This window comes from Hyperoodon ampullatus, assembly GCF_949752795.1.
Source record: "Hyperoodon ampullatus genome assembly, chromosome: 5".
Lineage (NCBI taxonomy): Eukaryota > Metazoa > Chordata > Mammalia > Artiodactyla > Ziphiidae > Hyperoodon > Hyperoodon ampullatus.
This window is the reverse complement of record NC_136918.1, coordinates 138,741,916-138,757,775: the sequence shown is the minus strand read 5'-3', so window position 1 is coordinate 138,757,775 and position 15,860 is coordinate 138,741,916. Positions and strand designations below refer to the sequence as shown.

General features: G+C 40.0%; 1 protein-coding gene across 2 annotated transcripts in view; it reads right to left on the bottom strand.

The window, feature by feature from the left end:
- Nucleotides 1–1,380: 1,380 nt before the first annotated feature.
- DYRK1A (dual specificity tyrosine phosphorylation regulated kinase 1A) overlaps nucleotides 1,381–15,860 on the bottom strand; it is a gene marked incomplete at its 3' end in the record, with an annotated part of 43,322 nt that continues 28,842 nt past the window's right edge. For both annotated transcript variants that reach the window (XM_079704377.1, XM_079704378.1), the window contains 3 exons: nucleotides 9,493–9,799; nucleotides 8,885–9,009; nucleotides 1,381–2,001 (listed from right to left, as the gene is read on the bottom strand). In XM_079704377.1, coding sequence (XP_079560503.1) covers nucleotides 1,381–2,001; nucleotides 8,885–9,009; nucleotides 9,493–9,799 — 1,053 coding nt within the window. The remainder of the gene's footprint in view (nucleotides 2,002–8,884; nucleotides 9,010–9,492; nucleotides 9,800–15,860) is intronic.

Below are 15,860 nucleotides of genomic sequence, written 5' to 3'. Positions count from 1 at the left end.
TCTAGTTACACCTTGTGTCAAAGTGCAGAACTGCTACATTATTGGTTACAGACATCTATGTGCTATAAAAACAGCTTTGGTACAATAAATTATCAAAAAAGAAAATAAATTTTTGTAAAATTCACAGCATAATTGTGAGGCAAAAAAGCAGTCACATAAAATTCTGCATTTTTTTTTTTAAAAATGTTCAGGATGAACAGAAGACATCTTTGTGCAGAAGAAATGGTGGAGATACCACGTGCCGAGAAAAAGCAAAAGAAAAAGTAAAAAGCAGGAAGGGACACAGCTGTAGCTATTTCCATCAAAGCAAACCACTACTTCTGTGACCTTCAACCAATAAGGAAGTCAACTTTATGACACACGCAAAGTGACCTTGCAATACCTTACAATTAGTGGGTCACAAAAGTCTATTTTAAAAGAAAGGCCTCTTGAATTACCCATTCTCTGTGTTTTCAGCATTAAGGACTGTCTGCAAAAGCATGTCCAAAAGTGATTGCATCTGAAATGGTAGGCTCTTCTAATTTCGAGTCCAAATCCATAAGGCCAAAGGTTATCCCAAAGACCACCACTCAGACCTCCCCGGGACTGGCCACAACTGACCCGTTGATTGCTTCTCAGTGCACCTTGGTTAGGAGACCAGTCACGTTCCATCACTATCTCACTGTGGCCTCAACAACGGGAGACCCACAGGGTCCCAGGCAACTGCTGCTTTGCTCCTCAGTAGGTTCAGACAGGAGAGCTCTGAGCCCGCCACTCAGCATGCTTACTGTGCCTTACAAACTCCAATACAACCGTCCCTTCCACACAGATGAAGGTGATGTTTGTGTGAGCTGGAGGTCCCTCTTCCTTACAGTACTGCATTTCCGTGCCCAAGTGTGTTTAGAGGACTTAAAAACCCAAATTCCCCACCCCCCACCCTAAACAAAATGAAAACAAAACAAAAACGGGAAGGAAAAAAGGAAAAACAAAAATGGAAGGAAAAACACCCTCATGGGGCCCTTTATGCAAATTATGTGCAGTGCCTTTTATTTTAAAATTAGTTGGCAAATGATTAAGACCAACATCTGAACAACAACTTCTGTGGAAGAGAAAGACAAAAACCCCACTATGACTGGGATGTGGCGAGTTAAAATGGGGGAGGCAAAAAGAGGACACCTCTGAGCTATCCGTGAAGATGGGTTTGGACATGGCTCTTTTAAAAACTTCATTGTCCCTTTGCAATCTTTTCAAGTTAAAAAAAAAAAAAAGTCAGCTTTGCCCTCTTGTAGCGGTTCAGTGTGTTAATCTCCTTCTGATTCAAGCAGCTTTGCACTTTGTTTTTTGGAAAAAAACACCACTTCTATAAAAACACACAAGAAACAAACTCAAGTTTCAATTTAGTCACGAGCTAGCTACAGGACTCTGTTGCACACAAACTCCTGTCATGGGGGACTCTTCTCTATCAGCCCCTTGCCTCATTGTCAGATGTCCTTCAGTCATGTAATGTGCAGGACCTGTATTAGCAGAAAATTGGTATGTTGGATGTCCAGCTATGCCAGTCTCTTGGCGGGGATTGGAGTAGACGGTTAAATTAACGTCCATAGCTCCATTCTGTCCAAAGTCCAAGGTATTAGCAGCCACTGGGCGATTCTGGTAGGCTTGATTGCCTTGATTACCAGTAGAGGAGGAAGATGTGGAGGAAGAAGTAGTTGAGGAAGACAGGGATGTCATGGAGTGGTGACTATGGCCAACCTCCATAGAATCCTGGGTAGAGGAGCTATTTGTTGGAGAATTGTAGACCCTTGGCCTGGTCCGGTTACCCAAGGCTTGTTGTCCATGGTGGTGGTGGTGATGGTGGTGGTGGTGATGGTGATGGGAACTGTTTCCATGGTGATGATGCAATGCATTCTGCTGAGGGGCTACATGAAAGGTTGTTTCTTGAACAGGATGAGTTTCAACAGTGACTTGTGTAGGAGCTTCAGTGCCTGACCAACCAATGGGAGCAGGAAATTGCTGACGCACCTGTAAGAACAGATTTTAAAACGATTTATTAAGAGTACCGTTTCCAAGCTTTAATCTTCAATAAAAAGTTATAACACTAGCATTTACATTAGTTAGAGAGAGGGTTTTGAAACTTTAATGTGTTAGACAGTTCTTTAACACAAACTTCCAAATGTGTTCAAGAGTGAAAAATATTTTATCATGAAAGCTTCAATTTTTAGCAAGTTACACCCATACTCATATATTTTACTTGCCACTTTCTTTCCTTGGGAGCACTGTTTATGCCAGGGGTCAGCAAACTTCTTCTGCAAAGGGCCAGAAAGTAAATATTTCTGACAGATCCAAAAGGCATTCTTTACTTTCCCCCTAAAGCTCCTCCTCTCTCCAATCTTTCCTGTTTTAATAGAACCACTAGTACCCATCTAGCTGCTCAACCATTCCTCCATCCAAACCATCAGCAAGTACTACTAAAGCTACCTCCAAAACAGAACCCAAATCTGGCCTCTTTTCTCCATCTCCACCATGACTACTCTATCCTAGGTCACTATCATCTCTTGCTTAGACTAATACAACAGCCTCCTAAATCAACTCCCATCTTCCATCCTTGCCTTCTTCCAAACCATTCTCCAAAGGGTAGCAAGAACAGTCTTTTTAAAACACAAATCCAAATTAGGCAAGAAAAAAGTCATCCACATTGGAAATAAAGAAGTAAAATGGTCACTACCTGCAGATGACATAACATTATATATGGAAAACCCTAAAGACTCCGTTAGGAAACTGTTAGAACTAATAAATGAATTCAATAAGGTTGCAGGATATAAAATCAATACACAAAAATCAACTGCATTTCTGTACACTAATAATGAAACAGAAAAAGAAAACAATCCCATGTACAACTGTATCAAAAAGAATAAAATATCAAGAAATAACTTTAACCAAGGAGGTAAAAGACCTGTAGAAGAAGGAGGTCTGAAAGAAGAAGACACGAATAAATGGAAAGATAGTCCATGCTCACAGACTGAAAGAATGTAAGAATCAATGTTGTTAAAATGTCCCAACTACCCAAAGCAATCTCCAGATTCAGTGCAATCCCCCACAAAATTACAATGTCATTTTCCCCCCCAAAAAAATAATAATAATCCTAAAATTTGTAATCCACAAAGAAACCCAAATAGCAAAAGCAATCTTGAGAAAGAAGAACAAAGATAGAGGCATCATGCTCCCTGGTATCTAACTATACTACAAAACTATAGCAATTAAAACAGTATGGTAGGGCTTCCCTGGTGGCGCAGTGGTTGAAAGTCCTGCTGCCGATGCAGGGGACATGGGTTTGTGCCCCGGTCCGGGAAGATCCCACATGCCGTGGAGCGGCTGGGCCCATGAGCCATGGCCACTGAGCCTGCACATCCGGAGCCTGTGCTCCACAACGGGAGAGGCCACAACAGTGAGAGGCCCATGTACCACACACACACACAAAAAAAACAGTATGGTACTGACATAAAAACAGGCACATAGATCAATGGAATGGAAGAGAGAGCCCAGAAATAAATCTACGCATATATGGTCAATTAATTTATGACAAAGGAACCAAGAATATACAATGGAGAAAGGACAGTCTCTTCAATAAATGGTGTTGGGAAAAGTAGATAGCCACATACCAAAGAATGAAACTCAACCACACTATCTTACACCAAACACAAAAATTAACTCAAAATGGATTAAAGACTTGAATGTAAGACCTGAAACCATAAAACTCCTAGAAGGGGCCTCCCTGGTGGCGCAGTGGTTGAGAGTCCGCCTGCCGATGCAGGGGATACGGGTTCGTGCCCCGGTCTGGGAGGATCCCATATGCCGCGGAGCGGCTGGGCCCGTGAGCCATGGCTGCTGAGCCTGCGCATCCGGAGCCTGTGCTCCGCAACGGGAGAGGCCACAACAGTGAGAGGCCCGCATACCACAAAAAAAAAAAAAAAAAAAAAAAAAAAAACTCCTAGAAGAAAACATAGGCAGTAATAAGCTCCTTGACACAGGTCTTGGTGATGATTTTTTGAATCAGACACCAAAGCAAAAGCAACAAAAGCAAAAATAAATAAATGGGACGACATCATGCTAAAAAGCTACTGCCCAGTAAAGGAAACCATCAACAAAATGAAAAGACAACTTACTGAATGGGAGAAAATATTTGTCAATCATATTATCTGATAACAGGCTAATATCCAAAATATATAAAGAACTGATAAAACTCAACAGCAAAAATCCAAACAATGTGATTGAAAAATGGGCAGAAGATCTGACTAGACATGTTTCCAAAGAAGACATACAGATGGCCAATAGGTACAGGAAAAGAAGCTCAACATCATGAACCATCAGGGAAATTCAAATCAAAACCACAATGAGATATCACTTCACACCCATGAGAATGGCTATTATCAAAAAAGACAACAAATAGTAAGTGTTGGTGAGGATGTGGAAAAAAGGGAACCCTCGTGCACTGCTTGGTGGGAATATAAATTAGTGCAGCCACTATGGAAAACAGTATGGAGGAGGTCCTTCAAAAAATTAAAAACAGAACTACCATATGACCCTGCAATTCCACTTCTGGGTATCTATATGAAGAAAACAACAACAGTATCTTGAAAAGATGTATGTACCCCCATGTTCATTCACTTCAGCATTATTTACAATAGCCAAAATATGGAAACAACCTAAGTGTCCATTGATGGATGAATGGATAAACAAAATAATCCAAAGTCCATAAACAATCTGGCCAGTGTTCATTTCTCCAACCTTCTCCTCTAGCCATCCTTCCTCTTGCTGCCTAAGTTCCTACTACACAGGATCTTCCTTCTATTCCTCTACCTAGTCAACATCTTTCAAAAGCCTCAGGGGGTCTGTACTTACTGTTCCCTTCTGCCTAGAATGCTCTGATTTCTAATTTCTGCTTGGATGATTCTTTCTCATCATTTCAGTTCCAGAGTCTTCTTCCCTCACCACTCTGGCTAATGCTCCCCCAACTTCTGTGGCAGAGGTTCCAAACTGTCCTCAAAAAACATACTCTTCCTCCTGAGCACAAGGCTGCACTACGCTTACTCCCCAGCCTCCCCTGTACTTAGACATGGCCACATGACTGTTTTAGTCAATGGAATATGAATGAAGGTTCCTATGTCACAGCCAGATCTGGCCCACAAAATACATCCCAAGTCCTTCTGCCTGCCAGATGCAGCAGACAACTAGGCCCTTGGGGATGGGGCAGTCATAAGATGGTAGGAACCCAGGATGTGGGAGAGAGCCACGCCTCTAACCTGAATACCCACTCTGGACTATTACATAAAAAAGACACTTCACATTCTTTAAGCTACCACATTTTGGGGGGTCTAACCTGTTATCAGCTTGGCCTATCTGAATTAATACCTCCCACCCAACAAATCACTATTCTCTATTACATTATCCTGTTTTCTTTTTAACAGTTAATAGTACTTGCAATTTCTATTCATTTGACTCGTTTTATTTATTTTCTGTGTCACAGTAAGCTCTAGGAAGGCAAAGCCTGTGTCTTTATCACCGGTGGCTAGCACAGATCATTAAGACCACTCAACAAAGGTGGTCTCGGAATCAAAATTCAAGAAATACTATTGAAAATAATCCAGTAGAAAAATAGGCAGAAAGTTCTCAGAAAATACTAATGGCTCTTAAACTATGAAGCTACTTAAATTCATGGAAAGAAGGAATAAGCAAAATGTAACTATATTCTGTCCAATACCAGGTTTTTCAGTTCAGACTGATCCAAAGGTGATCACACTGACTGCTTCTCCGAACTCTGTTAGTGGGAGGCTAAACTGGTAAAACTATATGGAGAGCAATTTGACAACAGCTATCAAAATGACAAACCACATTACTCTCTGACCCAGCAATTTCACATCCAGGAACTCATATCACATATAAACTGCATGTGTGTGGATGATTTATATATAGGGTTATTTATTATAGCATTATTTGCAGTAGTAAAAAAGACTGGAAATAAGCAAAATGTCCATTAATAGGGAACTACTGCAATGACTTGGAATATCTAAACAATGGAATACTGTGTGACTGTTAAAAACAAAAGAAAAAGAATGAAAAAGCTCCCTATGTGATACAGAAAGAGCTCCATAATATATATTTAAAAATATATGTAAAACATGTTAAAATAAAAAAACAAGATGTGAAACAGTGTGCACGGTATGCTACCATTTGTGTACAAAGGTTAGGTGAAGGATATTCATTTGTATTTGCTTGCATATGTATAAAACATCGCAGAAAGACTACATAAAACTAATAACATTAATTTAGAAACTGGGAGTAAGGGATGGAAGAAGGAAGGTCATTCTAAAGAATTAGGGAAAGCCTCTGGCAGTGATATTTAAGACCTGAAGGATATACAGTAGTTACCAAAGCAAAGATGGAGGAAAAGCTTATTCCAGGCTGAGCACGGTCAGTGTGAGAAATGTGAAAGGGAACATGGTATATAGTCTGAAAAATGAAAAAAAAAAAAATTCCAGGAAGACCAGAATGAATGAAGAGGAGGAAAGATGCCTGGGTAGGGGCCAGATGACAGAAATCACCGAATCCTTTGTAAGAAGTCGCAATTTTTTTTACGTACAAGGGAAAGCCAGAAACTGGTTGAAAGTAGGGGAAAAAGCTGGATCAGACTGCTCTACTGAACATTCACTTGGCTGCAGAGAAGAGAACAGAGGTGGACTGGTGAATGAAACTGGACGCTGGAAGTCCAGTTGGAATAATCTTTATAGCAAGATAAGCTAGAGATGATTGTACCAAGGGGGTGAAGTAGAGAGAACAGACACATATGTAGGATATTCAGAATCCATACTATTTACCATTGGATTCAAGGTGGGGGGTGAGGGAGAGAGGAGTCAAGAATGAACTCCCCAGGTGCCAGGTGTACGACCTGAGCAAATGGGTAAATTCAGGGCCACTTGTATTGATACAGATAAAAGGAGATGAGCTGTGGCGGAGGAGAAAATGATGACATCGGTTTATAGGATGCATCTGTAGTGTCATGCTGTAGGGACTTCCAAAGCGGTATTTATAGTAAATGATTAGAAATAAAGGCGTGGGGCTCAAGAGTGAAGTCTAGATCAGAAATAAAGACGTAAAGTGACCGACATCGAGATGGTAGCTGCAGTCATTGGTAAGAGCAGGTGAGGTCACCAGGAAGTGTTTAAGGTGAGAGACAGGGCATAGACCACCCACGTTTACATGGCCAAGGGGGAGAAGAGAATCCGAAAAGGAGACAGTGAAGGAAGGGGGTGGGCTGGTATGAGGGCCATCCTGTCCGGGAAGGCAGAGGAGAGTGCTACAAAAGCATGGAGAGGGGCTTCCCTGGTGGCGCAGTGGTTGAGAGTCCGCCTGCCGATACAGGGGACACGGGTTCGTGCCCCGGTCCGGGAAGATCCCACATGCCGCGGAGCGGCTGGGCCCGTGAGCCATGGCCGCTGAGCCTGCACGTCCGGAGCCTGTGCTCCGCAACGGGAGAGGCCACAACAGTGAGAGGACCGCATACCGCAAAAAAAAAAAAAAAAAAAAAAAGCACAGAGAGGCCAGGGCTGTGTCAATGTGAGTGAGGACCAGAGAGAGACAAGTGACTGAGTGTCCGCCGGGCTCCTCAGTAATGACCACTGTGACTCCACAGGAACAGTTTCCTGAGTTGGGAAGCAGCCCAACTGGAGCAGCTGAAGACTTCTTAAAGGGTGAAGTAATAGTAGCAGAAATGTGGGGCGAGGAAGACAAGGGCCAGGGAAAGGTTTTGCTTCCGATGGGAGAGAGCTGGGGATGACCAGGTGCTGACGGGGAGAAGGCGGGCAGAGGACATGGGGCCAGTGGCTGAACAGGGCCAACCAAGTCCTGTGCAGGTGGGAGGAGAGGGGCAGGGCCCGAGGTGGCTGGCCCCAGGAAGGAGCTGCTGCCCCTGCTGACAAGGGGCGGGAGAAAGGGGACAAGCACACACGGCGGCGGGGCGAGGTGGCTGGTGACACGCAGTGAGGCGCTCCCTTACACAGCGAGGAGTGAGGGAGAGCAGAGGAGGGGAGGCAAAGGTTTCCAGCAAGAGTAGAAGAGGCTGAAGCCATTACTAAAGAGAATGGGAGCACGATGAGATGACCTGAGAAACATGTAAGCTTGCCCAAGCAGATGCTGGTGACTACGCATTAACAGGGCTAACGATGCATCTACAGGTATGCCTTTCTCCACCAGCACTCAGCTGCCCCAGTCCCAAGAATGGGCAGTGATATTCATCAGCTTCCATTTTATTTCTCATTAGATAATATACTTGCCTCTCATGGTAAACATAATGCAGTACTCAGTATGAATTAACTTATTATTTTACAAAGAGTGTTTAATAAATATTTTGACTACCATCATCTGCTTCACCCCTTAAAAAAATTTACTTAATTAGATCCTCTTTAACAAAAAACCTTCAAAACAAAAAATGGAGGTGAAAATCAAACCACAAACTGATTCAGAATCTAGGACCATCAGTGATAGCAGATCACGAGAGGCAGTGGAGTGTAGTAATTAAGATCACGCACCTCGGAAAGTTCCCTAAACCTTGAAGTCACAGTTCCCAAAGTAAAATGAAAATCCAAACAGGGCAAGGCTCAAAATGCTGCCAGAGTAGACAAGATAAACAAACACCTGGAGCAACTGCTGGTATGCACTCAATAAACGGTAGCTATTTCTAAACACGGAGGGAAAAAGTTGCAAGAATGTGTAAGTTAGAATTCCTTACAACCAAGGAAGCTATGAACCTTTTAGAGTAAACGACGTTATCATTCTAAAAACACTTGGCATCCAACACTGGTACCCCTGGGCACAGTGGAGGGCGTGAACGAAGGGCTGTGTGACCGCTCACCTGGGGACTGTGTGTCTCACAGTCCATGGCCTGGACAGCAGCCGTGAAGTGCCCACCGCTGTGCCGATGCTGGTGCGTTGGGTCCGACCTGGCTCTCCCACTGTTGCTCGTCCCCGATGATCCACCTGAAGTATCACAACACGGTACAGCTTGTGAGTGTAAAGTTAATTATTTTCAAGTATATATCCTAAAACTATGACATTAAAATGGGAAGTGAGTCACCAAAAAAAATCTGTATTAACCTGAAAGTATACCAGGAAGGCTTCCCATTCTCTATGTTCTTTCACATCAACCACTGAACTAAAATATGACCAAGTTTGGTTAAGTCAGGGGAAAACTCAAGCATGTGAACCAAGTATTTCCATTTTAAAAACAATTTAAAAATTTGGCTAATAAGGAGTATTGTTTCCAAGCAGAATTTATTATATACATAATTAAGTATTAGAGCTTTGGGGGAGGTGAATTTTTTTACTAGCCACAAAGAATAGGTTTGGGAAAAATAATTCCTCCCACCCATTAACAAACTTTCAAAAACTTTAAAATAACCCCCACTTTGTAAAGAAAAGAGGAAACTTTTCAAAGCCTAATATAATATCAAGAGAACAGACCTGAGCTTGAAGATGTACTGGAGGTGGTGCCCGAAGACTGTGACTGCTCCATGGCAGGACTCGTGGATACACTATTACTTGTATTTGTACCTTCATCAGCTGTTTTCTTGAAAAAACTGTGCTGCAGGGCATAGTAAGGTTGAATTCGAGTTTTGGGGTCATAATCAAGCATCCTTAAAATGAGGTCTTTGAACTTCAAGTAGTCAGCTACTGTATGACCCGATTCCCCAGCACGACGCCCACCAGGTCCTCCTGTTTCTACTCCGAGAATATTATGAAGTTTGCGGGTTCCTGGTGGTTTATACTCCTAAAGAGAAAAAAGATAAAAGGCTTTCTCTAAATCTGATGGAATATGTAAAAGCCTACATAATGTCAAATATGCTTACATGTATGATAATGTTGAGGCCTTTACTAAAAAGAATGCTTTACAGTTAGAGCCTCTGTATTTTCACACATACTATTCTGAACACACTGTAGTTAGCAGAAATTCAATTTTGAGACCAGAAATGACTATAAAGATCATCTAGCCCAGAGATCAGCAAACTATGGCCTGGCTCAGAACCTGTTTTTATATAGCCTCCACTATGAATGGTTTTTATATTTTTAAAGATTGTAAAAACAAACAAAACCAAGTAAGAATACTCAACAGAAGCCCACAAAGCTGACACCTTCACCATGGGGCCCTTTACAGAGAAAGCGTGCCGACCAGTGGTTGTGAACCTCTTTTCTGCCCAATACACCTGTGGACTCAGGGGCACTTACTCAGTAACAGTGGCTCATTAAAGCTTTAAAGGTCACTCCTAATAAAGAATCATGGGTCTAACCCTACCTGCTCATATGCAGATAAAAAAAATCAGAAGTAAATTATTTATGCCTCATTTTACTGATAGAAAATACGTTTAATAATAAGTTGCCTTAACATGTGCTGAGATTTTCTGGGAACTCATTTTAACAGATAACAGTAAAATCCCCTTAAAATACCTATGAATACTGAATTTATTCAGAACAGTATCACTGGATTTTTGCTTCTAGGTACAATGTAGAAATTCGCAAGAGACCATCACTCTTACTCTAAAATCAAGAACAAGCCAGGCAGGCAAACAACAAAATCACTGCTTTTTAAAAACCTATCAGAGAGCTGAGGACTAAAGAAACCAGATTAACTAAATTCTAGAAAATGAAGAGTCTTCCCTAGGAAAGAAGAGACTTATGGTGGGAGAAGGAGTAAACGCCACAGATGTGACTAAGAAGAGTCCAGCCCAACTCCCAACCAACTTCTAACAGCCACGTGTGGCTGGGCCACAGGATGGGACAGGCAGACGACCCAGGGAGGGTCCCCCAGGGCGCTGCAGAGCTGGGGCCAGAGCAGCAGTATGTACACAGATCACCCCGAGGCACCAAGAGTTAGCAGCGGGTTGCTGGCTGGGCAACAATGCATAAAAGATCTCTCCAGTTACCAAACACCGCTTAAAACCTAGGAAGACAGTGGAAAATAGAAACTAAGTCAAGCAAACAAACAAAACAAAGCCCAGATTCAGCTAAATTACAAATGAAACTGACTCAGTCTCATCACACTAGTAGCCTGACAGAGTAAGCAGCATGCCTCTTTCTAAAGGGAAATAAGACTTACTTCCACCTCAACTGTTCTTAAATACAGCAAGTCCAAAATACATATAAAAAATTACAGACACATGAAACAAACAAAAAGGGCCCATTATCAAGTGAAAAAAATAGTAGAAAACTCACACATATAAATGACCCAAATGTTGAAACTGACAGACAGGTATTTTAAAATAACTATGGGGCTTCCCTGGTGGCGCAGTGGTTGAGAATCCACCTGCCAACGCAGGGGACACGGGTTTGAGCCCTGGTCCAGGAAGATCCCACATGCCGTGGAGCAACTAAGTCTGTGCGCCACAACTACTGAGCCTGCACTCTAGAGCCCATGAGCCACAACTACTGCGCCCATGTGCCACAGCTACTGAAGCCCATGCGCCTACAGCCCACACGCCTAGAGCCCGTGCTCCGCAACAAGAGAAGCCACCGCAACGAGAAACCCACGCACTGCGACAAGGAGTAGCCCCCACTCACCACGACCAGAGAAAGCCCGCACACAGCAACAAAGACCCAACGCAGCCAAAATTAATTAATTAATTTTTAAAAAATAACTATGATAAAAAGAATTTAGTTCAAAAGTTAGGTAACGTGTGGATAGACTGGGGGGGGGTGTTACTTAAAACTATTTTTTTTTAAAAAGATAAATCAAGTGAAAACACTAGAACTAAAAAAATGCAGAGAATCCATTTAATGGTTTTAACAGCAGACTGGGCTCAACAGAAGAAAAACAATTAGTGAACTAGAAAGACAGAGCAAAGAAATTATCTAAACTAACACACAAAAAGAAAACAAAATGAATAAACCAGAGACCTCTAATAGTAAGCACTATAACATATATTTAATTGAATAATTAGCAGGAGAAGAGAGAGTGAAGCAGAACAAATATTTGAAAGGATGATGTCTGAGCACTTTCAAAAATTGATGAAAGAGATTAACCCACAGACCTAACAAACTCAGCAAACTCCATGGAAAATAAATACAAGGAAAACTATACATAAGAACCTAATAGTCAAACTGCTGAAAAATCAAACATTAAAAAAAAGAGATTGAACAAAAAGATCTACAAAATTCATACCAGCTTTTATATGTCATGTTTGAGTGCATCACCCAAATTGCTTGCTTCTTTACTCTTCTCTTCCACAGAAGATCCCTGTGCTAAAGGCATTTTCCTTCTTTGTTATATCCCCAAGTTCTCTTTCTCAGCGTGAGAGCATGCTAAGCGCAGCTTGAGAAGACCTGAGCTTGCTTTCTAGCCCTACCACATTCCTTGCTGTGGTCGCCAAAGAATTTATTTAACACTCTTGAATCTCAGTTTTCTGATGTGTGGAAATGGAACTAAGAATATCTATTATTACTACCTATCGTCATCTTCTTATTGTGAGAATCAAATAAAAACATCTTAAATTATAATAATAATAAAAAAGCATCAAAATCAGCCAGGGGGAAGAGAGAGAAATATTTCATAAAGGAAACAATGTTTAGAAAAACCACTGACTTTTCTTCAGAAACAATGTAATACAGAAAACAATGCCATTAACATATTTAAACAACTTCATTTTCTTTTGCTGAAACGTAAACCTAAAATTCTATATCAATTTGAAATTTCCATATCCATGGAAAATATCTTCCCAAAAACGAAGGTGAATAAAGATATTTTCAGATAAACAACTGCTGAGAGAATTTATCAGCAGAAGTTATTCACTATAAAATAAAAAGTTAAAGGAAGTTCTTCAAGCTGAAGGAACTTAATACAAGACTGAAGTCAGGAACTGCAAAAAGAAATGAAAAATTCTATGGGTAAAAAGAAAAGAATTTTTTTTTCTTTTGGGCTTGCAGGATCTTAGTTCCCCAACCAGGGACTGAACTCAGGGCCACAGCAGTGAAAGCTCCAAGTCCTAACCACTGGACCACCAGGGAATTCCCGAAAAGAACTTTTTATTTTCTTTATTTTTTATGTGTTTTTAAATCTCTTTTAAAAATGGTTTTTAATTTAAGTAGTCAATGTGTTGTGAGGGTTATAACATATGTGTAAGTGATATATGACGACAAGAGACGGAAGTGGTTAGATAAAAGCACGTGGTTATCACACGGTTTATCAAGTGACATAACATTTTGTTAAGTTCAACTGGTAAGTTAAATATGCATATAGTAAAAGCAATACTAAAAATTACACACAGAAGAATAGCTAAGCAATCACTTAAGAAAAGGTGAAATAAAATACCAAAAAGTACTCAACTCAAAAGAAGGCAGTAAAGAAGGAACAGGAAACAAAGAACAGATAAAATAAATAGAATACAAATAAGGCAAAAGTCTAAAACCCAAACCCCTGAATAAATAGGTTAAATATTCATTGGGAAAGAAAGATACTATTTGACTAGATTAAAAAGGATGACTCAACTACATTTTGTATACAAAAGTCATACTTTACATACAAAAGTATGAACAGGTTTACTACAGTAAAGGGGTAAAAAAACAACACTATAAAAATGTTAAGAATTAAAAAGCCAGTATAGCTAGAGTAATATTAGACAAAGTAGACTTAAAGACAAAAATATTATTAGAGATAAAGAGGAATATTTCATGGTAATGAAAGACTGAATTTATCACCAAGTCCTAACAATACTAAATAGGTATACCTATTAAGAGAGCTTCAAAAAACATAAAGCAACTAAAGGAGATTAAGACAAATCCAGTATCATCACTAAAGATGAGCACTCCTCTCAGTTATTGATAAAACAAATATACACAGACGGACACAAAGTAAGGATGTAAAGATTCTCGAAGAAAGATAAGGCCAACAGGCACATGAAAAGATGCTCAACATCGCTGATTATTAGAGAAACGCAAATCAAAACTACAATGAGGTATCACCTCACACCAGTCAGAATGGCCATTATGGAAAAGTCTATAAATAATAAATGCTGGAGAGGGTGTGGTGAAAAGGGAACCCTCCTGCACTGTTGGTGGGAATGTAAATTGGTACAACCACTATGGAGAACAGTATGGAGGTTCCTTAAAAACTAAAAATAGAGTTACCATATGATCCTGCAATCTGACTCCTGGACATATATCCAGAGAAAACTAATTTGGAAAGATACAAGCACCCCGATGTTCACTGCAGGACTATTTATTGGGTTGGCCAATAAGTTCGTTCGGGTTTTCCCGTAACATCTTGCAGAAAAACCTGAACTTTTTGGCCAACCCAATACAATAGCCAAGACATGGAAGCAACCTAAATGTCCATCGACAGATGAGTGGATAAAGAAGATGTGGGGTGTTTGTGTATATATATATATACAGCGAAATATTACTCAGCCATAGAAAAGAATGAAATAATGCCATCTGCAGCAACATGAATGGACCTAGAGATTATCATACTAAGTGAAATAAGCCAAAGAAAAATAGATCACTTATATGTGGAATCTAAAAAAAAAAAAAGGAAAAGAAAAGAAAGATGCAAATGAACTTACTTTCAGAACAGAAACAGACCTACAGACATAGAAAACAAATTTATGGTTCCTGAAGGGGAAAGGGATGGGGGAGGGATAAATTAGGAGTTTGGGATTAACATATACACACTAGTATATATAAAACAGATAACCAACAGGGACATACTAGATACTTTGCAATAACCTAGAAGGGAAAAGAATCTGAAAAAGAATATATATATGTATGTATAACTGAATTACTATGCTGTGCATCTGAAACTAATACAACATTGTAAATCAACTACATATACTTCAATTAAAAAAAACTTTTAAAGGAGAGTATCTTCATAAACTTGAGGAAGGTAAAGATTTCTTAGAATACAAAAAACACTATTCATAAAAAAAGAGATTAAATCTCCTGCTCATTAAAAACTACTACTAAGAAAAGAAATAGGTGAGCCACAGTCTGAGAATAAATACTGACATATATGTGACAAAGGACTTATATCCATTACATGTTAAAAAAAAGAACTCCTACAGCTCAACAGTTAAACATCCCAATAACAAACAGGCAAAAGACTGGAAAGACTATCACAAAAGAAGATACATGAATGGCTAATGAGCACATGAAAAGGTGGTCACTATCATCAGTCATGGGGAAATGCAAATGAAAACCACTATATAGCCATTAGAATGGCTAAAATCAAAAAGACCAACCACATCAAATGGTGAGGATGTCATGCAACTGGAACTTTCATACCCTGTGGGGATGCAAAATGATAAAACTGTGGGAAACTGTTTGCTCTTTTCTTATGAAGGTAAACACACATACACCCTATGATCTGGTAATTCTACTTCTAAGTAGTGAACCCAGAGAATTGAAAATTTAAGTGTACAAAAGCTGATACAAGAATGTTCCCAGTAGCCTTATTCATAATAGTCCTAAACTGGAAACAACCCAAACATCCACTGACAGGTAAATATAAATACAGTATTTCCATTCAATGAAATACTATGAAGCAATAAAATGGAGTAACTTCTGAGACACAATATGGATGAATCTCCAAAAACAATGTCTGTTAAGTGAAAGAAACAAAGTAATAAAAACTATACAGATCCCACTTACATGAATTTTTCCTATGAATAGTCAAAACTAACCTATGATGACAGAAATCAGAAACTGAGGGTGAGATGACAGAAAAGGATATAAGAGGTGGTGGAAGTACTCTATGCCTTGTTTTAGGTAGTGGATATATACTGTTGTATTTAAAAGTTAAAAAGTTAGAACACTTAAAATACTCATCTTACTGTATACAAATTATA